At 41.4% G+C, this 23,808-nt stretch overlaps 1 protein-coding gene across 4 annotated transcripts in view; it reads left to right on the top strand.

Moving 5' to 3' along the window:
- Hectd1 (HECT domain E3 ubiquitin protein ligase 1) overlaps positions 1–23,808 on the top strand; it is a 93,547-nt gene that overhangs the window by 42,747 nt on the left and 26,992 nt on the right. For 2 of the 4 annotated variants that reach the window (XM_059279944.1, XM_059279943.1), the window contains exons 16-26: positions 2,206–2,340; positions 5,049–5,195; positions 6,847–6,941; positions 9,853–9,958; positions 14,838–14,972; positions 16,264–16,403; positions 16,681–17,004; positions 18,262–18,428; positions 18,517–18,693; positions 22,032–22,727; positions 23,358–23,579. In XM_059279944.1, the coding sequence (XP_059135927.1) occupies positions 2,206–2,340; positions 5,049–5,195; positions 6,847–6,941; positions 9,853–9,958; positions 14,838–14,972; positions 16,264–16,403; positions 16,681–17,004; positions 18,262–18,428; positions 18,517–18,693; positions 22,032–22,727; positions 23,358–23,579 (2,344 nt within the window). Of the gene's footprint in view, positions 1–2,205; positions 2,341–5,048; positions 5,196–6,846; positions 6,942–9,852; positions 9,959–14,837; positions 14,973–16,263; positions 16,404–16,680; positions 17,005–18,261; positions 18,429–18,516; positions 18,694–21,890; positions 22,728–23,357; positions 23,580–23,808 lie in introns of all 4 variants that reach the window. The other 2 variants (XM_059279941.1, XM_059279940.1) reach the window with 1 other exon arrangement.

Genomic DNA, 23,808 nt, shown 5'->3' with positions numbered 1-23,808 from the left:
AATCCTGGCATTGTAAAAACCAGAACCAATTCATTTGTATTTCATACGTACCTAGTGCAGATAATTTTCTACAACATTCTTGTTTTTAGTGCCAAGGGTGGAGCCCCTCATGGTCCTGTGCAGGCTTGGCAATGCTGCACCTCTGAGCCATGTCCCCAGCCTTTTATGTGATGGCTTTAATGATGTTGTGTCACACTGTTAGTTAAAAGTTTTTAGGTTTTGGAACTTCTGGTTTTCAGAACAGGATGCTTGGCTTATGTGGTGTATCCACCAACCACATCTAGATTTACAACTAAGTGAAGTTTGATAATGAAAGTCATAAATCAGTGAGAACATTGTCTCAATCTTACATTTTTATTCTCTTAAAGTCAGACAGGATTAATGCTTCACTCCACCTCTCCTCCCTTCTTTTTCTTTTTCCTGAGGATCAAACCCGGAGTTTTGTGCTGTGTTCGGCAAGCATTCTACCACTGAGCTTCATCCTAGCTCTTGATTGGTTTATTTATTTCCTTCCTAAATGTTTTTCCTTTGGTTTTGAGACAAGGCCTTCTCTATCACAGGCTTGAGCTCCTGGTGGTTCTTGTGCCTCAGCCTCCTGATTTCCTGCATTATAGGCATCAGGCACAGTGCCTTGATTTGAATTGACAAGTCAGTGACCAGTTGGCTAGTCTTTGGCACGTAAGAGCAGTATGGTTCAAAATATATTTATTTTAGGCAAAAGTTATTTTAACTATTAGTTCTAACCTCAGATTTCTTTCTTTCTTTCTTTCTTTTTTTTTTTTTTTTTTGGTTTTTCAAGACAGGGTTTCTCTGTATAGTTTTGCACCTTTCCTGGAACTCACTTGGTAGCCCAGGCTGGCCTTGAACTCACAGAGATCCTCCTGGCTCTGCCTCCCGAGTGCTGGGATTAAAGGCGTGCGCCACCACCGCCCGGCCAGATTTATTTCTTAATACTGTTTTAGGTAGTGTAATCTAGGTCTTGCTGTGTTTTAATGTAGAAAGCCGTACCAAAATAGAGTGGAAAGCTATTAAGTGCTTCGAAAGGTTTTAAGCCTGGTGTGTTGGTGCACGCCCTTAATCCCAGCGCTCAGCAGGCAGAGGCATGTGGATGGATCTCTGTGAGTTTGAGACTAGCCAGGACTACAAAGAGAAACCTGTCTTGGAAAAACAAGAAGGATATATTTGGTGTGTGTGTGTGCGCGTGCGTGTACTACCTGTGTGTGTGTGTACCATGTGTGTGGTGTGTATTCTCATGGAGGCCTGAAGAGGGCATCAGATCCCATGGAGCTATCCAGTGTCAGTGCTGGGAACCAGAGTCAGGTCCTCTGCAAGAGCAATATGTACTCTTAATCTCTGAGCCATCTTTCCAGTACTTGAAGTACTTTGAAGTACTAGGATAGTTTGTTTCCTGTTGCATTAGAGTTATAATCAAGATCAAATTAGAGAAACTCTAAATTTGCATTAGTTAATTGTACAAGTAAATACTTGTTTCATTAAAATAATTTACATAATCTGTAAAAATGTTCAGCAGTGTAACGTTTGTTAATAGTGTCATGTACTAAAATGTATCAAACCTTAGTGTGGCTTGCTCTTTTGGGTACTTTAATTTTAACTTCAATGATTATTCCTTCTCATGGTGAAATCTGTAAATTTGTAAGTGTAATTATGTATGATACGTGAGTGATATTTAAAAGCCTGTTATATCCCAGAATGTTAAAGGGGTAAGCTAAGCTTTGGTTGTTAGAATCATAAGTGGTTTGTTTTTTCTCTTTTTGGGTGAGGGAGTAATGTTATTTGTATTTCTGACTGGTTAATCATGAAAAGGTTACTTTTATTTTGAAAAGAAAGGGTACTGTTGGACATTTTAAAGAGCTATTTTAGTAAACATTTAAAATCTATCAGTATCTTTTCAGCAAGTAGAACATGTGAGTAAGAATTATAACATAATATAGAAGTTAATATGGGACAGAAATCTTACTTTTTTGGTACGTTTTATGGTGATGATGGAGACTGAACTTTGAGTATTCATGTTAGGCAGACGTCTGAGCTATATACCCATAGCCTCAAAAGTCTTGTTTCTTAAAGGTTTGTGATCAAGTGCCTGAGAAAGATAGCTAGATGGAGAGACAGACAGATAATGAGCTGAAGAGTTGGTAAAGTTGGTCATTGTAGTGGAATTTATAATGTCTTTGCTCCTTTTGACAGGTACGAACTATGGCTCGAGATCTGTATGATGACCACTTTAAAGCCGTTGAAAGTATGCCTCGGGGAGTGGTGGTCACACTCAGGAATATAGCAACACAGTTAGAGTCGTCTTGGGAACTTCATACAAACAGACAAGTATGTTCAGCTCCCTTGTTTGTAGATTATTATGTTCGTTTGTTTTGTGTGGTTGAGGGGCTTGCCTACACGGATATGTCTGTGCACTGAGTATGTGGTGCACACAGTGGCCAGAGGAAGGCATGAGAACCCCTTGATATGGTGTTAGAGAGGGTTGTGAGCCACCATGTGTATGCTAGGAGCTGGACCTAGATCTCTCTAGCCCTGCTTTTTTTTTTTTTTTTTTTTTTCTTTTGGTCGGAGCTGAGGACTGAACCCAAGGCCTTGTGCTTGCTAGGCAAGCGCTCTACCACTGAGCTAAATCCCCAGCCTTTTTTTTTTTTTTTTTTTTTTTTTTTTGATTTTTCAAGACAGGATTTCTCTGTGTAGCTTTGGATCCTGTCCTAGAACTCACTCTGTGGCCTTGAACTCACAGAGATCTGCCTGCCTCTGCCTCCCGAGTGCTGGATTTAAAGGTGTGCACCACCACCGCCCAGCTGCTTTTTATGTTTTTGAGGCGTGGCCTTTTTATATTGCCCTGGCTGTCCTGGCTGCCTTCAAACTTTAGGGGGTCCTCTGGCCGCAGGCTCCTAAGTGCTGAGATTCCTGGCCTGCACCACCATGCCTGACTTCTCTTTTTCCTTTTTGAGATCAACTGCACCTGCTTGGCTCATGATGGTCTTGAACTCACAGTTGTCTTATCTCAGCATCCCGAGTGCTAGGGTTTATCGTTTGTATGCGTGGTCTCAGTGTCTTGATTCTGAGACAGTTCTAGTTTGTTATGTCCTGTTCTTTTTTTTTTTTTTTTTTTTTTTTGGTTTTTCGAGACAGGGTTTCTCTGTGTAGTTTTGCGCCTTTCCTGGGACTCGCTTGGTAGCCCAGGCTGGCCTCGAACTCACAGAGATCTGCCTGGCTCTGCCTCCCAGTGCTGGGATTAAAGGCGTGCGCCACCACCGCCCGGCTATGTCCTGTTCTTAACCACTCCTCACCCCGTATCTTTTATGCTCTAGTAAGAGCCAGGAAACAATAGCCCACAAACCAAATTTATTCTTACACTGAGTTCAATATGGTTTTATGAGGCAAGAATAATTTTTATGTTTAAATTTTTAAAATATATTTTCATTTTATGTGTATGAGTGTCTTACCTGCATAATGTAGTCATAGGATCCCCTGGAGCTGGAGTTATAGATGGTTATGAGCCACCACTGAGATGCTGGGAAGTGAACTCAGGTCCCCGGTTAAGAGCAGTAGGTGCTTTTAACCACTGAGCCATCTCTCCAGACCCCTTGAGACAGGGTTTCTTTGTGTAATAGCCCTGGCTGTCCTGGAACATATTTTGTAGACCAGGCTGGCCTGGAACTCACTGAGATCCACCTGCCACTGCCTCCCAAGTACTGGGATTAAAGGCGTGTGCCCAGCCAGACCCCAATTTTTATGTTGTTAAATAGTCAAAAAGACATTCAGGAGGCAAAGGCAGGTGAATCTTTATGAGTTCAAGGCCAGCCTGGTCTACAGAGTGAGTTCCCGGACAGCCAGGACTACACAGAGAAACTCTGTCTCAAAAAAACAAAACAAAAGGTCAAAAAGAGGGAAGGTTTCATGCTACATGAAAATGATATGAAGACAAAATTTCACTGTCATGAAATGGTTTGATTGCTCATAGCCATGCTTATTAATTTCATATTTTCTGTGACTGCTTTGCAGTATTGCAATAATCAGGGTTCAACAGAAATGCTGTGGTATAGCAGGATTCAACAGGAATTCAGTGACTTAGTATTAGGGCTGGAGATATAGCTCAGTGGTTAAAAGTATATATTGCAGCTGGGAGGTGGTAGCGCACGGCTTTAATCCCAGCACTCAGGAAGCAGAGGCAGGTGGATCTCTGTGAGTTCGAGACCAACCTGGTCTACAGAGCGAGTTCTAGGACATCCCGGGATGTTACACAGAGAAACTTTGTCTCAAAAAACAAGAAAGAAGGGGATGGAGAGATGGCTCAGCGGTTTAGAGCGGTTTAGAGCGCTGCCTGCTCTTCTAGAGGACTGTGGTTCAATTCCCAGCACCCACATGGCAGCTCATAACTGTAACTCCAGTTCCAGGGGATCCAACACCCTCATACCAATGCACATAAAATAAAGTTAAATTAAAAAAAAAAAAGAAAGAAGAGAAAAAAACCGGGGAAAAAAGGAGTATATACTGCTTTTGCAGAAGATCTGGGTTTGGTTCCTGGCATACAAGTTGGGTAACTCACAATCACCTGTAACTTCAGCTCTGGGGGATTTGATGCTGTGGGCCTGTAGAGGCCCCAGCACACATGTGCACCCTAACCACCACCACACATATAATTAAAATGTTTTTTTAAATCTCTAAAGTATTGTGGGCTTTTCACAAACAAATATTGTTACCTTACTAGGAATAATTTACTTTAGTAATATGAGCTTTAATCTAGTGTAATATTAATCCGTTTTCACAGTGATTGGTGTTACATGTTATTTTCTTGTTTGTTTGTTTTTGTTTTTTTGTTTTTCGACACAGGGTTTCTCTGTGTAGCTTTGGAGCCTTTCCTAGAACTCACTCTATAGCCCAGGCTGGCCTTGAACTCGCAGAGATCCGCTTACCTCTGCCTCCCAAGTGCTGGGATTAAAGGCGTGCACCACCACCACCCGGCTACATGCTATTTTCTTAAGGACTGTGCTTTTACATTGTCTTCATTAATTATTTTTTTCTTTCAGTGTATTGAAGGTGAAAACACTTGGCGAGATTTAATGAAGACGGCTTTAGAAAACCTAATTGTGCTTCTGAAGGATGAGAACACAATTTCACCATATGAAATGTGTAGTAGTGGTTTAGTCCAAGCACTTCTTACTGTTTTAAACAATGTAAGTTCCTTTAGTACTAGAAACAAAAGCATAATATGGTTTCAAAGAGTGTTTGTGGTTCTGCTTTTGGTAGATTTGTTTTAAGTATTGTTAGTTAAGAAATATTTTAAAACTAGGTAGATGTTAAATGTTAATATTTTGAATTACTCTGCCTTTAAATTACATCATTACATTAAGCTAATTGAATGAAATATTTTAATCTATTTGATTTTTAAGTTCTCCAGTTTTATTTTAGTGAAGATTTCATTGAAAAAAACACTTTAGAAGAGCTAACATTATTCAGTGCTCTAATTTCCTCAGCACTTACCTAAAATACAGTAACTAAAGTATTTAAATCATATGCTTGAAGTTACTTTGTAAAACAGTGTTAGAAAGCAAAATGTGATCGTTTAATCATTTACTAATAATCATATTTCTCTTACACTTAGTCTACTATAAATATCTCAGTTTTATAAAAATACTTTCTCTTATATCAGTGAAGAAAAGCATACTTATTTCAGTTCTACTTGCCATTTTAATTCCTTTTTTAACTTGAAAATTTTAAGTTATTTTATTACTGTGTGTGTGTGTGTGCGCGCGCGCGCGTGCGTTTGTGTGTGTGTGTGTGTGTGTGTGTGTGTGTGTGTGTATGTGTGTATGTGTGTGTTTTGCCTGCATGTATGAACACCACATGCATCCAGTGCCCATGCAGGCCAGAAAAGGGCATTGGGTCCCCTGGAACTGTAGTTACAGGTAGATGTGACCTGCATATGGGTGCTGGGCATAGAATGTAGGTCCACTGGGAGAGCAGCCAGTTAGTTCTCTCAACTGCTGAGCCCACTCCTCAGCCCCAATCACCTGGAAAAAAACAAAACAAAACACTGTTTCTCTGTGTAGCCCTGGCTGTCCTAGAACTCACTCTGTAGACCAGGCCGGCCTTGAACTCAGAGATCTGTCTGTCTCTGCCTCCTGAGTGCCTGTGCCACCACCACTCAGCTTAAATCTTTTATTTTGATTTGGTGATAAAGTTCAAATTTTCTTAGTCTTTAACTTCAGTGGGTCTCTTGTTCAGGAGTTTTACCGTTTGTATTTTTATTTACTGAAATTTTAGTAGTAATTGATAATAAATCATTTATTAAGATCTATGAAGCCATCGTTGATAGTTTTTTTCTCTAAACTCGTTGAAGTAGCACAGTGAAAATGGAAATGATCGGTTCTCGTACAATCTGAGGTCACTGGGCCTGCTTTGAGAAACAATAATAAAACAGCATAATTGGTGACTCCCTGATGACATAGTGAAGAGAAACACCTGCATGTCAGTCACTGCCTACTGAGCACACAGGCCTTTTTTTTTTTTTTTTTTTTTTAAGATTTTATTTATTTATTATGTACACAGTAAGAGGGTGCCAGATCTCATTACAGATGGTTGTGAGCCACCATGTGGGTGCTGGGAATTGAACTCAGGACCTCTGGAAGAGCAGTTGGTGCTCTTAACCTCTGAGCCATCTCTCCAACCCAGGCCTTTTGTTTTTAATTGAAAGACTGAATGAGTAAATGAGTTTACTGAAATTGTATTGATAATTTAAATGCTCATGTCTTTATAAGCTTGTGATAAATTGCAATAAAATCTATAAATGTGCTTTTGTTTTACCTACTTTTTCTTTTTCTTTAGAGCATAGATTTGGATATGAAGCAAGATTGTAGTCAACTGGTAGAAAGAATAAATGTCTTCAAAACAGCCTTTAGTGAAAGTGAAGAGGATGAAAGGTAAAGCCCAGAGCCTGGGGTGTGGGCAAGCATGTGCATCCTGTGCAGAGCTGGGGGGTGAGCAAGCATGTGCATCCTGTGCAGAGCTGGGGTGTGTGCAAGCATGTGCACCCTGTGCAGAGCTGGGGTGTGTGCAAGCATGTGCATCCTGTGCAGAGCTGGGGGGTGAGCAAGCATGTGCATCCTGTGCAGAGCTGGGGTGTGTGCAAGCATGTGCATCCTGTGCAGAGCTGGGGGGTGAGCAAGCATGTGCATCCTGTGCAGAGCTGGGGTGTGTGCAAGCATGTGCACCCTGTGCAGAGCTGGGGTGTGTGCAAGCATGTGCATCCTGTGCAAAGCTGGGGTGTGTGCAAGCATGTGCATCCTGTGCAGAGCCTGGGGTGGGGGCAAGCATGTGCACCCTGTGCAGAGCTGGGGTGTGTGCAAGCATGTGCATCCTGTGCAGAGCCTGGGGTGGGGGCAAGCATGTGCACCCTGTGCAGAGCTGGGGTGTGTGCAAGCATGTGCACCCTGTGCAGAGCTGGGGTTCAGTGTCCAGCACCAAGGCCAAAATAAACCTCAGATTTCTTTTATTTTGATAGTTGTAGTGTTTGCATACTTGGTATACTTCCTTTAAATAACTTTGTTTATACACACTTTCAGTTTGAAATGTTATTTGAATCTAGCAGAAGAAAGTAAACCATGTTTGTTAGGACCTCAGGGGATCACTTAGTTTAAAGTTTAAACATGCCTGTTTGACTACATAGAAAACATCTGTTTCAGTATTATAAGAAGCTGGATGTGGTGGTGGGATACCACACAGCTGTAATCTTGTTACTCAGGAGATGGCAGCAGGAGGATTGTGAGTTCAAGACCAACCTAACTAGAGAATTCCCACCATCCTTTCTTTTTTCTTTTTTCTTTTTTGTTTTTTTGAGACAGAGTTTCTCTGTGTAGTTTTGTAGGTAGAGTTTTCCTGCCTGGCCCACAGTCAGGACAAATCTCTCTCACCTGCCAGTCCCACAGCCTCTCAGACCCAACCAAGTAAACACAGAGACTTATGTTGCTTTCAAACTGTATGGCCATGGCAGGCTTCTTGCTAACTGTTCTTATAGCTTAAATTAATCCATTTCCATAAATCTATACCTTGCCACATGGCTCGTGGCTCATGGCTTACCGGCATCTTCACAGGCTATTTCTCATCGTGGCGGCTGGCAGTGTCTCTCTGACTCAGCCTTCTACTTCCCAGCTTTTTTCTCCTCCTTGTCCCGCCTATACTTCCTGCCTAGCCAATGGCCAATCAGTGTTTTATTTATTGACCAATCAGCAACACATTTGCCATACAGAACATCCCACAGCACTTCCCCCCCCCCCCCTTTTTTTTTTTTTTCAAAAAGGAAGATTTTAACCTTAACAAAGTAAAACTACATATAATTTGGGAATTTGGGCGTAGCTTCTCTTACTACTTCCTGCTGGAGGGGGGCGCTGTATCTTATGGGGAAACAAAGAAAATTTTAGGATTATGGAATAGTCCATGAGGCTGTATTGTCTGAGCCAGTTGCCTTGAAACCATTCCGGATGTTGGATCATCTGGGCCATGGTGTCATCGGAGACCTTTCAGGTGGTCTTGGCTGGTCAAACCTGATGTATCTTAATCTGGAACAAATCCATAGCCTCTGGCTTTCTGTGGGAACAAAAGCAGAGTCTCCTTTCCAAAGCAACACATCCTTACATCCAAATTTTGAAGTCAAGATATCTTTAAAATATACATATTGGCATAACTCAACAGCTTTTACAATCAAATGTTTTTCTGCAGTTAAAAATCCCAAAGACAACACAATCCAGATTCTCTGTGTAATATTCATCTTCACGTGGCTTATTTTTTATATTAATTTTACTGTCTCTTTAAAGACTTTATTTTTTAAAACTATGTATTTGTTTATATAACTGTATATATCACCTTTTTTGTCTCTTTCAAGCTTACATATATTTCACACACATTGTAAACTATTACATCTGAATCTGTCTTATTGTGAATCTGTTGCTTTAAACTGCAGCAGCTGTGGCTGCTGGCTCTGCCCACCTCAGCTTCCCAACATGGCGGTGGTTCGTTTTCCACCAGCTCTGGAAGCTATCGCGGGGGTGGGGGTGGGAGGGGGTGGGGTGGTGGTGGTGGTGCTGGTGGTGGTGGGGGTGGGGGGGTGTCTATGCTTTTAGCCAGGCAGTGTGTAGCCCAGAAACATCTTTTTTTTGTTTTGTACTAACAAAGGCTAAATCCACCACGGAGCTTAATGTGCCACTTGCAAAGGCCTCATTCCCGCCATACGGCAGGTCGAGCACGCACGCTAGGAACCCACCAGTAGCTCAAAGCGGCAGCTGCCGCTCATTTGAGAGAGATAATTAGGAAGCTGTTTTTAGCTCCATTTTAGAATCTTTTATCTCAGTTTTTAGGTGGAAGCTCTTGCCACCACGTTGGACACCATTTGTAGCTAGAGTTTTCCTGCCTGGCCCACAGTCAGGGCAAATCTCTCTCACCTGCCAGTCCCACAGCCGCTCAGACCCGACCAAGTAAACACAGAGACTTATGTTGCTTTCAAACTGTATGGCCATGGCAGGCTTCTTGCTAACTGTTCTTATAGCTTAAATTAATCCATTTCTATAAATTTATACCTTGCCACGTGGCTCGTGGCTCATGGCTTACCGGCATCTTCACAGGCTGTTTGTCATCGTGGCGGCTGCAAGGACTACTGCAAGTCCTTGTGTGACCTCTTTATTGCTCACACAAACAAATAACTGTAAGAAAGAGACTTGTCTAATTCACCCGTCTCTGCACTCCTGGAGAAAGCAGAGGGTTATGTGAAATTGATAATTGAGACTTTTACATGAATATTTGCATGCAATTACATAGAAGTTCTTACTTTTGTCTTCACAGTAGACCAGCAGTTGCATTAATTCGAAAGTTAATAGCTGTGCTAGAATCAATTGAACGACTACCTCTCCATTTGTATGATACACCAGGATCCACATATAACCTCCAGGTAACTGAGAAAAACATAGCCCTTTATAACGGAGTACATTTAGGAACAGTGATATGCTTTACTTTTATTTTAAAAATACGATTTAAAAATACGCTTCCTTTTCTATTGGATTAAGAAAATTTTCGCTCTGTAGTCCAGGCTGGCCTCGAACTTACAGAGATCCGCCTAGCTCTGCCTCCCGAGTGCTGGGATTAAAGGTGTGCGCCACCACCACCCGGCACCATTTGATTTTTTTTTTTTTTTTTTTTTAATTTTATCATTTTATGTGTATGGGTATTTTGCTCGCATGTATGTCTGGATCCCTGGAACTGGAGTTAAGAGACAGTTGTGAGCTGCCATGTGGGTGCTGGGAATTGAACCTGGGCCCCTCTGGAAGAGCAGCCAGTGCTCTTAACCGCTGAGCCATCTCTCCAGCCCCCACCATTTGATTTTTTTAAAGAAAGATTCATGTGTATGAATGTTTTGCCTTCATGTAAATGCACTACATGCATGCAGTATCAGAGTAGACCAGAAGAGGGCATTGAATCCCCTGGAACTAGAGTTACAGATGGTTGTGAACTACCCTGTGGGTGTTGGGAACAGAACCTGAGTCTTCTTTAAGAGCAGCAAGTGCTTTTAGCTGTTGAACTGTCTCTCTAGCCTGTTTGAGTATTTTGTATTTTGTTTTTTTATATCCCCCTCACCCCACCCTCCCCCACCCCCCAGATGGGGTTTCTCTGTATAACAGCCCAGGTTGTTCTGGAACTCACTCTGTAGACCAGGTTGGCCTTGAACTCACAGAGATCCACCTGCTTCTGCCTCCAGAGTTCTGGGATTAAAGGCGTGTGGACCACCACCTGGCCCATTTGATTTTTTTTTAATTAACCTTTTAAATGACTCTTGTATGTGTTATTTCAAATCTATTTTTGTTTGATCATATTACTGTGCTATAAATTATATTACATTTGATAAATGTTATAAGTAATAAGCTATTATTTTATAGACCATAAGCAAGAAAAGATACTTTCTTTAACTTGATAAAATCAATTTAGAAGGTCCTAAAATTATGAATTGAGTCTAGTCTGCTACCAGGAAAAAAAATACCAAGATCCAAGGAGCAGACAGTTAATACAGTTTTGCAGGCTGGACATTGTATATAACTGCATCAGTAGATTCAATAAGAGGTTTCCTCTAATTGTGTGTTCCAGTGCTTTTCTTTTTTTTTTTGATAAGGATTTTCACTGTCTGGTCCTGGCTGGCCTGGAGCTCAGAGAGCGCCACTTGCCTCTTGCCTGTCTAGTACTGGCATTACAGGCATGAGTCGCTGTGTTCACCCTCGTTTCTATTTTCTAGTCTAATTTCCTAGGGCTGCTGTATCCACTTCACCCATCACCTTCCAGGTTCTACTTAGTTACATGAACATTCAAACTGTAGTCTTATCAGGTCACTTCGTTGATGTCTGTGTTGAGATACAGAAAAATGAAAGTATTTAAACGTGGAGGTGTGTTTTCCTTTTTTAAATTAGAGACTGGGTTGTATGTTTTCTACAATGTCTCCAAACTCACTATGTAGTTGAGAATGACCTTGAACTCCTCCCAACCCCATGTGTTCAAGTTAAACTCTTTTTGTTGTGTTGCTCTGTCTTGTTTTGTTTCCGAGACAGGGTTCTCTGTGTAACATCTCTCGCTGTCCTGGAACTCACTCTGTAGACCAGGCTGACCTTGAACTCAGCGCTGCCTCCTAAATGCTGGGATTAAGTGCCGCCACCGCCACCACCACTGTTCTGCTCAAATTAAATTCTTTAAAAAGCATTTTATTAATTTTTCCCTTTATACATTGATTCATTTTATTTGATCAAATGCCTCCTCTTCGCCTAACCGTACAACTCCTCCTGTATCTCCCCACCTTCATGTCATATACAGATACAGCTGTAAACCTCCTGAGAGTTGCAGGTTTACCTGCGTGCGTGCGTGCGTGCGTGCGTGCGTGCGTGCGTGCGTGCGTGCGGGTGTAGAGCTGTCCTCTGTAGCACGGGCAGCATGCACATCAGCTGCCTTACCCCAAGGAGAAACTGACCTCTCCCGGCGTAGTCGTTGACGGGTAGTTTCCCATCCAGGAGTGGGGTCTTGTGAGCTCCCCATTTCAGGTGTTATGGAACAACCACAATTGTTGACAGTTCATGCAGCTGCCTGCCGTATCCACAGGGGTCTTTTATGGTTCTTCTTGCCGCTTCCTCAGTGTATCCTGAGCCTTGGCTGGAGTGATAACAGATGTCTTATTGGGGACAAGCGTTCTGTAGTCTCGTATTCTCTGTACTGGATCACTTGTGGTTCTTGGTATTAACCTCTGTCCACTGCAAAAATAAGTTTCCTTTGATTTAGGGTGAGGACTGGATAGAGACCCCTGAGTGTTTGTTCCTCCTGTCTTCGTCTTCAAATGCTTGGATTATAGATGTCACCATGTTCAACTTTCTCATATCTTTCTTTATCATTGGTTAGAGCCCTCAAAAGCCTTTGCTATTCTTATTAATCATGTGGGTTTCATTTTTTTGGTTTTCTCAAGACAAAGTTTCTCTGTGTAGTCCTGGCTGTCCTAGAACTAGCTCTGTAGACCAGGTTTGGCCTTGAACTGCCTCTGCCTATCAAGTACTGGGATGACAGGTGTGAGCCACCGTGCTGGGTTTCTGTGTTGCTGGGGTTGAACCCAGGGCAAGCACTCTACCGGGTACCTGTGCATTTTTTCCTTTCAGAAGTTTGTGTAAAACCCAGAGAAGAAAGAGCAGAAATGTGCCAAATGCACAAGTAACCAGTGCTTCTGTAGGATTTAAGATTATGCAGAAATGAAGCTAGCTGAAATTGGTGAAAAATTACCTTGCATTTTTAAGTTTATTGGAGGCTGGTATCCTAGTTTCTTCTGTTGCTCTGATAAAATGTCCTGATTAACTGATGAAAGCAATGTAGGGCAGGAAGAGGAGAATTGACTGCAATCCAGATTACAGTCCACCATTGTGAGTAAGTGTCAGAAGCAGGCGCTTGGGATAGCTGGTCACATAACATCATAGTCACAGCAGAGAGAGGAAAACGCACCAATGCTGCTTGATTGCTCCTCCAGAGCTTTCTTCACTCTGGAGATGGTGCTGCCCCAACTGGGCTGGATCTTTTTACATCAGACAATCCCCTGTGAGCATGTCTATAGGCCAAACTCATCTAGACATCTCAATGGAGGCTCTCCTCTCAGCTGATTCTAAATTCTCCCAAGCTGACATTTAAAACTTTTTGGGCTTGAGAGATGGCTCAGTAGGTAAAGGCATCTGCCACCAAGTCTGGAAACCTGAGTTAATTCCCAAGGACCCACATGGTAAAAGGAGAACTGATTCCCACAGGTTGTTTTCTGACTGCCACATGCCCCACCCCCCAGATAAATAAGTAAATGTAATAAGAACATTTAAAAAGAATAGCGGGCCTCCCCCCCCCCCCCATCAATGCCTGGAGCAGGTGGGAGAGCTGGCCCAGTGGTCATAAGAGTGGGAGAGCCAACCTTATTAGCACAAGTATGGGTGATCCAGCCCCGAAGTTGTGAACGTGGGAGAGCTGTCCCATTTCTCATCTGGAGGACCAATCCCACAGCTGCCCAGGCTCAAACCCAGGCTTATGACTTGGCCCACCCCAACATCTATCCACCCTATCTGTGACCTGCTGGGTCATGTGAAGGAAGCCGACCCATAGACCCAAAGCTGCAGGATCTCCACAACACAGGGCAAGAACAGGATACCAGGAAGAGTCCTAGTGAGGACCCAGTATCCATAGTGCAGCAGAAACCAGAGGCCTCCAACCAGATCAATGACTCTTTGCTACGAACACTTGCAAGTAAAGATTTTGGACAAAGGTGTCTACAGCATGAGATCACTGTGTCACACTGCAGCTTCCGTGACACGATTTTTAATTCTTTCTCCTTTTTCTCTCTTAGATTTTGTTTTAATGGGGGTGGGGTAAGGGGGCAGGGCAGATGAGAAGGGACAGAGAAATGAATGAGATCAACATACATGATGTAAAAGACACATAGAATAAATTAAAAAATAAATAAAACAAAAACCTAACTCTTACAGCTAGTGAGTGCTTGCTGCCAAGCTTGATGACCTGTGTTTGATTTCTAGAACCCATGTGGTGGAGAGAGAGGTGGACTCCTATGGATTATCCTCTTGATTTCCACTTGTGCAAAGTGTGCACTCACACACACACAAATAATAAATAAGTAAATAGATGTGTACTTTATGAAAGATTCATTAGCCTCAGATCATATATGTTGTGGCTGCAAAGGAATAAGTTCATTAGCTACTTAAACTTAACTGTAATTTATGATTATAGGCTATATATTTCATTTAGTTTTGTTTTATTGGGAGCGGCAGGGTTTTACCATGTAGCCCTGGCTGTCCTCGAACTCATTATATAGACCTGACTGGCTTCAAACTCAGAGATCCGCCTGCCTCTGCCTCCTGAGTGCTGGAATTAAAGGTGGGCACCACCACACCTGGCTCTGTGAATGTACTGTGTATATTTGAAGTTTGGAAATTCTAGTAAGGTAGCTTTTCTCCTTGATAATCACTTTTTACAAGCCATGTAGAAACATTTATTGAACTAATTCCTTGGGTTATTTTTCATTTGTTTGAGGCCAGGTTTTACAGGTCACCCAGTCTGACCTCAGACTCGTGGCAATTCTCCTGCGTCATTTTCCAGCTGCTGCTGGTACTGCAGCTGTGCCAGCACACCTGGCTTCCTCCTCCCATTACGACTATACTTTAATAATCTCATTTGTTCGTGTTCATGTTTGTGAAGCAGTCGTTGTTACAGATCCAACAGGAACAGCATTTTCTGACGGATGTTGATCGTTTGTTTCCGTGCAGATACTTACGAGAAGACTACGCTTTCGTCTGGAACGTGCACCTGGAGAGACTGCCCTGATAGACCGGACTGGCAGAATGCTGAAGATGGAGCCCTTAGCCACAGTTGAGTCTCTGGAGCAGTACCTGCTGAAAATGGTGAGCTGCTGTGTGGGAGGGGCCGTCAAGGAGATGTATCCCAGAGTTAGGGTAATGTAATTGCGCCCAGTAATTCTGGTTTTAGAAACGTTTTAGAAACGTTTGGAAAACAGTCTCAAGGTATCTTGAACATAAAGATGTTTATTAAAGTTCATCTGATATTGAAGTAGTTCACAAAATCTTTTTTTTTTTTTTTTTTTTTACAAAGATTTATTTATTATGTATACAGTGTTCTGCCTGCATGCCTGCAGGCCAGAAGAGGGCACCAGATCTCGTTACAGATGATTGTGAGCCACCATGTGGTTGCTGGGAACTGAACTCGGGACCTTTGGAAGAACAGTCAGTGCTCTTAACCTCTGAGCCATCTCTCCAGCCCCACAAAATCTTAATACCATTCAGTAAAGGTATAGCCTCTTAGAGGAGGACACAATCTCCTCTTCAACTAAGAAAATATTTATTTTTACGGTTGTTTTTTGTTTATTTGTTTAAGTCAGTCTCATGTAGCCCAGGCTGCCCTTGAACTTGCTAATTATGAAGCTGAGTTGACTTTGAACCTTTTGATCCTCCTGCTTCAACTTCCACATATTGGGGTTGCAGAAGTGGACCATCCTTCCTATGTTAAAATTTTGTATTTAAAAAACTGATACAAAACAACAACAACAAAAAACAAGAGCCTGGCGGTGGTGGCGCATGCCTTTAATCCCAGCACTGGGGAGGCAGATGCAGGCCTGGGCTACAGAGTGAGTTCCAGGACAGGCTCCAAAGCTACAGAGAAACCCTGTCTCAAAAACTAAAAAACTAAAAAACTGAAAAACTAAAAAAACTAAAAAAAAAGGTAATACAATTACAGATGTGAGTTACCGCACCTAATTTTTTATTTTTAATAGAGAAGTAATTATGACCACTACTTCTTAATTTGAATATCATACAACTTTAAAGGTATTTCAAGAGCAGTGAGAATAGAAGGTATTTTGTATACCATAATGGTGTCATAGTATATGACAGTACTCTGGCTTGCTGTTGGCTCAGGGACGGTGCTCGTCTAGCACATGGAAAGAGCCCTGGGTACGGTTCTCCAGCATTGCGAACCCTGTCACCTGTAGTGGAGCTCTTGGACTGGAATACTTTATTTTTTTGTATGGCCTTCAAGTGTTTAACATTTGGCTAGGTGATTATTTTAAAAATATCATGTTATAACACGGTTGACTTTGAAAAGGTTGGAAAGGGTGGCTTACTGTTCTTTTCAATAGAGTTTTCAAGGTGATAGTCTTCTGTGTTTACTCTGATTTAGGTAGCAAAGCAGTGGTATGATTTTGACCGATCCTCGTTCGTTTTTGTTCGAAAATTAAGAGAAGGCCAAAATTTTGTATTTCGACACCAGCATGATTTTGATGAAAATGGAATCATTTACTGGATTGGGACAAATGCAAAGTAAGTTATTTCATTTCAGCTAAAAAATTTTTAGGTAGTAGAGTAAAATTATTAGATACTCACTGAACATTCTTTTACTTAAGGAATTTATCTTATATGTTAAATCTAAGATTATATCCCAGGTTGCCTTGAGCTGGCTGTGTAGCCAAGGGCAACCTTGACTTCCTGATCCTCTTAAGGAGTGTACCACCGTTCTCAGTTTATAAGACTTCATATGAACTAATGCAAATTACCTTAATGTTGATGTCTTCTTTTTTTAATTTTTATTTTTGTGTAGAACTGCATATGAATGGGTAAACCCTGCAGCTTATGGACTTGTAGTAGTAACATCATCAGAAGGAAGAAACCTGCCATATGGTCGCTTGGAAGACATACTGAGTCGTGATAATTCAGCTTTAAATTGTCATAGCAACGATGATAAGAATGCCTGGTTTGCCATAGATCTGGGTGTCTGGGTAATACCATCAGCATATACCCTTCGTCATGCTCGTGGCTATGGAAGATCTGCACTGAGAAATTGGGTTTTCCAGGTATCCAAAGATGGACAGAACTGGACTTCTTTGTATACCCATGTTGATGACTGCAGTCTCAATGAACCAGGGTTAGTTGAGGAGTCTTTGCAAATTGGGGGACTCAATAAAGAGCCTTGTTTATTTTAGAATTGTATTTTGGAGAGCTCTAGTGTTTGAAATACTGAAACAAAATTTTCTTTCTAAAAACAAATCACTTGATACATAGTTTAGGCATTGTCAGTTTGAAATTCTGGTTGTATTGAAAATGTCAAAAAGATCAGAGTAGGGGGCAGCACGGTGGTTCTTGGGTGAAGGCATTTGTTGCCCAGCCTAATCACCTGAGTCTAAGCCACAGAACCACATGGTGGACATAGAGAGCCAACTCCCCAAAATTGTTCTCTAACCTCTACAGATGAGTGTCCTTACAAACACGCTCCCATGTACATGCATACACACACATACAGAGATACACACAAAATAAATAGGGGCTGGAGAGATGGCTCAGCATTTAAGAGCACTGGTTGCTCTTGAGAGAACCTAGGTTTTGGTTCCCAGAGCCCACGTGGCAGCTGTCAGCTGTCTGTAACTCTAGTTCCAGGGGACCCGACACCCTCACGCCAATGCACATAAAATAAAGTTAAATTAAAAAAAAAATAGGGCGGTGGTGGCGCTTGCCTTTAATCCCAGCGCTCGGGAGGCTGAGGCAGGTGGATCTCTGTGAGTTCAAGGCCAGCCTGGTCTACAGAGTGAGTTCCAGGAAAGGCGCAAAGCTACACTGTGAGAGACCCTGTCTAGAAAAAAAAGCAAAAAAAAAAAAAAGTCTCAGATCAACACTAAAAAAAAAATATTAATTCTCTAAAAGAAAAAATTCTAATGCATTTAAAATGGCAAGAATTTACAAAGAAATTTTTTAAAAGTATTTCTTTTCCTTTTAAACACTATCCTTTTGCGTTTTGCAAATCCAATCATTTGACATTATAGATTAAATTAAGTATTTTTAAAATTTCATATTTAATTTATTATCCATTTTTGTAATCAATTTTGTTTTCTGAGATAGGCTTTTTCTGTGTAGCCCTGGATGGCTTGGAACTTACTCTGTAAATCAGGCTGGCTTTGAACTTAAAATGATCCACCTGCCTCTGTGTCCTGGGTGCTGGGATTAAAGGCATGTGCCACCATGCCTGGCTTTTTTTTTTTAAATCAAATTTTAAGTGATGATTAAGGGTATATTCTTTTTTCTAAAGTTTGTTATTGTGTAAGAAAACCTTCTCACTTCCAATGTATTTTTCATGTGATTTGTTTTTAAAATCATGTATTAAAACTCTTTCTGTCTAATGCATTTACAGATCAACTGCAACTTGGCCACTTGACCCAGCAAAGGATGAAAAGCAGGGGTGGCGGCATGTGAGGATTAAACAGATGGGGAAGAACGCCAGTGGACAGACACACTACCTCTCACTCTCTGGGTTTGAGCTCTACGGCACTGTCAATGGAGTGTGTGAAGACCAGCTAGGTGAGGAGCGGACATGAGGCTTTTCTGCGTTCCCACCGCTGTTTATTAAAGGTGACTTGGTTTCTGTCTCCTGATTCTGCCGTCCTAGGCAAAGCAGCTAAAGAAGCAGAAGCAAATCTGCGAAGGCAGAGGCGCCTGGTGCGCTCCCAGGTCCTGAAGTACATGGTTCCCGGGGCACGCGTGATCAGAGGCCTCGATTGGAAGTGGCGAGATCAGGACGGCAGCCCGCAGGGAGAAGGCACGGTCACTGGAGAGCTGCACAACGGTGAGTGGGTGGTTAGCACGCCTGGTGTTGAAGCCAGGTGTAAATGGTAAAGGTTCTCTTTTGTCTTTGGACAACTTGTAAATTGTATGACTACCTCAGACCTTGGCAGAAGAATTGATAAAAATAAGGATTTCACATTAAAATGAAGAAAAAATAAAATAAAGCTGGCCATAGTGGCATACATCTTTGATCTCAGTCCTCAGGAGGCAGAGGCAGCAGATCCCTCTGAGTTTGAGGCCAGCCTAATAGTTCCAGGCCAAAGACCTTCATGGTTGAGACTCTTTCTAAAAAGTAATAACTTGTTTATGTAGAAATAAATAAATAAAAATAAAGTCTTGGATTTTGACTAGAATCTGTTTGCTAATAGTGTAGAGTAAGTTTCAAGCTAGTATAAATGAATTATCTTCAAGATACATTTCTTCTCTTATTCCTTAGTGTATTCTTCTCAAGGTACCAGTAAATCCTGATTTTAATTTTGTGTGTTTTTCCTTGGTAGTTTCAGGATTTAGGCAGTACCTTTTTCATACTGTATTAAAGCCATGTAGAAGAAAAAAATCTTAGTGTTGAGTAGGTCAGAGAACCAGGAGTTGTTTCTTGGTCTCTTAGTAGATTAGTACAGCGGTGCTTGGTCGGCCAGCTCTGGAGGGAGTCTAATTCCTTCTTTAGTGGGCTAACTGTGTAAAACAAGGAAGTTCATTTTAACCTGTCTGCTGGAGATACTGGCCAAAGTCTTCCCCAATAATAAACTACTGGGAACTCCCAACGCGGCTGTCCTGCAGATTCTTTCATTACATTTAAAAGGCTTACTTAGTAACAGATAATTTGCTTAAACTAGGTTCTCATCAATTGTACTGAGCATTAAAAAATATAAAATGATTATATTCCTGTTTCCAAATATTTAAAGAGCTATAATAAAAATTATGGAGTTGGGAATTTAGCTCAGTTGGTAGAGTGCTTGCCTAGTGTCCATGAAGCCCTGGGTTTGATCCCTAGCCCCACAAATCCAGGCCTGGTGGTGTTCCTAGATTAGAGACTGTCTTTAAAAATAAAAGTTAAAAGAAGATAGGTCTTAGAATAGTTAACATTTGATTTTATAATGTATTTACTTTAATGTGATTTGAAGCATTTAATTTAAATAACTATTAAAATAGCCAATTTTATTGTTTTAAATGTTCCATTCCTTTAAAATTAACACAATTCTTAACACATTTCTATAGCATTGAACCCTAATTGCAAACACTAAAAACATACACAGGTTTGCAGTGAGATAAAATGTAGAATACCAGTAATAGTTGAGATAACAAGAGCATATTTAAAACATTATCATTTCTTAGGTGTCTTATTCTTGTTAATGAGTTCATATTCTCTCTTATAAATTGAAATGTTTAGCTAGTGTAATGAGGTGCAGTTCATTTTTATCTGAATGAAGTCAGCTAAAACAAACACCTAAGGAAATTAGAATCTTAATTTCAGAACTTAGAATTCAAGAAAGACATGTGTTTCTGATCCTTCAAATGTTACAATTCAGTTTTGGCTTCAAACATGATCAGAGAGAGTTTGGTTCACCTGCCTTCTGGGTAAAACATATATTATTATTATATATTAGTATATAATATTATTTTTATATTTATATATAAAACATATATAATTTGGAAATTTTAGTATATATTGGTATCAGTGCAGTACAAATCTCAACTTTATTTAATATTGGGGTAATATTTTCAATCTTTTCTTACGCTTTTCTCTGTAGCAGAAGAGTTAGTTTAATGTCGGTTCTTCAAAAGTTATTTCAGCATACAAATGCAAATTGGAATAATGTTTATAGATTTGGGGTGGTCAGTTTTCCTTTCAAATAACTCATGAACAGATAATCTTCAGGGGGCTCAGTGCTCCTCCGAGCCTCATCATAACCTGAGTTTAGTGTATGGCAGTTGTGTGGCGTGTGTTGGCGCTCAGGTATGTGAGTTTAGTGTATGGCAGTTGTGTGGTGTGTGTTGGCGCTCAGGTATGCTGGACCTTATGTCAGCTCTTCTGGCTCAGTGCACTTGCACGTTTTAATGTGTGTTTCTCCCAGGTAGTTAGCTCCTAGTAGAGGAAGACTGCAGTCACTATTAGCCTCCTTCCTAAGCAATTTTTTTTTCTTTTTTTTTGGTTTTGGAATTTTATTATCCTTTTCAAAGAAACTAACATTGTCAAATAGAAGTAAACATAGATTGGAAATATTTAAGTTGTTACTAGCTTTAGTTTATTAATTCTAAAAGAGTTCATCTTGCTTTTAAATTGTTTCTAAGATGTTTTTGTGCTTATTCAAATCTAGTAAATTTACCCATAAGAAAATGAAGTACCCACTAAACTTTGAGAACATCTGAAATGGCAGCTTGGTATTTTATCTGAGCGAGTAACCTAAAATTTCTATAAGTGACCTGGGAATGTCTTTCCTGTCATTTTAGGATTTATTCAACCTTAGAAATTAATGGTGATTTAGTGCTTCTTCCCTGAAAGAACATTGGATCACTTAGTCATATTTAACAGTTTAAAGTTTTTGCTTGTTGAAATCAGTATTTTTCTTTCACATTTAAAGAAATTGTTCCTGTGGTTGGGGATTTAGCTCAGTGGTAGATGCCTCCATGTGCCAGGCCTTGGATTCCACCCTCAGCACCATTAAAAAAGATTCCCTACTCCCATTTTGAACAGAACAGATGCAAATATCACTTTTATAGTGTTTTAAAATATTACCAGTTGGCCAGGTGTTGGTGGTGCACATCTTCGAGGCCAGCCTGATCTGTAGAGTGAGTTCCAGGACAGCCAGGGCCTACACAGAGAAACCCTGTCTCAAAAAAACAAAGAAAAAACAAAATGAAAGATAATCACTAGTCTTGGGCTGTCCAGAGATAATTGTAATACGAGGAAGAATTTTAGAGTTATCCCGGAAACCTTGTGAACAGTGCATACTTTTTCCTAAATATTATTTTGTAATGACTGCTAAATAGTATAGCTCTTCAGATAGACTCATAATAGCATCCGGTCATGTTTTAATTAATTTGAGGACAAAAACTTCCTTCTAGTCGGGAGCCCTAAGTGGTTAGTAATGAAGAAGTACAGCACTGATGAATCGCCGACCCCATATTGTGGAGCTACTGTCTGACACGCTCCTCTCTGCTTTCTGCTGGGTCTCACAAACTCCTGTCCCTTTCCAGGCTGGATTGATGTCACCTGGGATGCTGGTGGCTCAAACTCTTACCGTATGGGCGCAGAAGGAAAATTTGACCTCAAGCTTGCACCAGGGTACGACCCTGATACAGTGGCATCACCCAAACCTGTTTCATCCACTGTTTCAGGCACAACGCAGTCATGGAGCAGCTTGGTGAAAAACAACTGTCCAGACAAGACGTCTGCTGCTGCAGGCTCCTCAAGTAGAAAAGGAAGCAGCAGTTCTGTGTGTAGCGTGGCCAGTAGCAGCGACATCAGCTTGGGTTCGACCAAAACGGAACGGAGATCAGAGATTGTAATGGAACACAGTATAGTTTCAGGAGCTGATGTCCACGAACCCATTGTTGTTCTTTCCTCTGCTGAGAACGCCCCTCAAACAGAAGTAGGGTCATCTTCCAGTGCAAGCACCAGCACCCTAACAGCGGAAACGGGAAGTGAAAATGCTGACAGGAAGTTAGGCCCTGATAGTTCTGCCCGAGCTCCTGGGGAGTCTAGCGCCATATCCATGGGCATAGTCAGTGTTAGCTCTCCTGATGTTAGCTCAGTGTCTGATTTAACTAACAAGGAAGCGGCTTCCCAGCGCCCCCTTAGCTCTTCAGCAAGTAACAGACTGTCGGTGAGTTCCTTGTTGGCCGCCGGGGCCCCTATGAGCTCCAGTGCAAGCGTGCCTAACCTGTCCTCAAGAGAGACCTCCAGCCTGGAGAGCTTTGTGAGGAGAGTGGCGAACATCGCGCGGACTAACGCCACCAACAACATGAACCTCAGCCGGAGCAGCAGCGACAACAACACTAACACTCTGGGCAGGACTGTGATGAGCACGGCAAGTAAGTGAGCTCCTCCTTGTGTGTGTGTGTAGGGACGGGACGGGACACGGGACCTAGTGCTTCCGTCGGCTCCGAGGCCCCCACCCCGCAGGGCCTCCTGCCGGTGTGCTCGGCTGCAGCCCTTAGCTGATGGAGCCCTGTAGACAGACCGCAGCAGAGGCAGCCCCTTGGGACTCTGAAGTCAAGCTCTGAGGAATCTAAGAATTCAGATCAACGTGTACTTACAATAAATGGTTAAACAAAATGACATGACAAAGTAGCTGACTATTTATGTTAAATAGTAATGCTGTAACCAGTATAGTTTTCACTTCGCTCCTATTCATTTTAGCTTCTGAAGACCGTTTAATTCTAATTGAAGTTATTAATGGGTCAAAGGAATTCCCATAGAAATTACAGTAAAAATTATTTCTGTTGCTTGTTTCTCTTTTTGTAAAAGCCAGGCTTTAAATATTTTGAACATAATAGTATTTTTAAAAACACTAGTTTTTTAGTTGGTTTTCAGTTGGGTCCCCAAAGTTACTGCTTTTCAATGTTTTCATTATTAATGTTTTTCTTGGCCTTTAATAAACTATTTCTTGTTTTTTTTCTAAGGTTCGTATGTTAACTGATTTGCTTCATTTTTATTTTTAGCTTCTCCTCTTATGGGTGCTCAGAGTTTCCCTAATTTAACCACACCTGGCACTACATCAACGGTGACAATGTCCACATCCAGTGTCACCAGCAGCAGCAATGTGGCCACGGCGACAACAGTTCTATCAGTGGGTCAGTCCTTAAGTAACACTTTAACCACTAGCCTGACGTCAACCTCTAGTGAGAGTGACACAGGTCAGGAAGCTGAGTATTCTTTATATGGTAAGTCCATATGTATTGATATGGGATCCTTACTTTATATATATATAGATATATATATCGTACTTGGGTTTTATTCTTGGGGATATGGAGTTTGAGGTAAGGTCTCACTTTGTAGCTTTGTAGTGGTCTAGAACTTGCTATGTAACTGGGCTGGCCTTGAACTCAAGGAATCCACCTGCCTCTGCCTTCTGAGTGCTGGGATTAAAGGTGTGCATCACCATGCCCATCC

Source organism: Peromyscus eremicus, chromosome 14 (genome assembly GCF_949786415.1).
Source record: "Peromyscus eremicus chromosome 14, PerEre_H2_v1, whole genome shotgun sequence".
Lineage (NCBI taxonomy): Eukaryota > Metazoa > Chordata > Mammalia > Rodentia > Cricetidae > Peromyscus > Peromyscus eremicus.
Note: the sequence above shows the minus strand (reverse complement) of the source record. Positions and strands in the feature narration are given on the sequence as shown.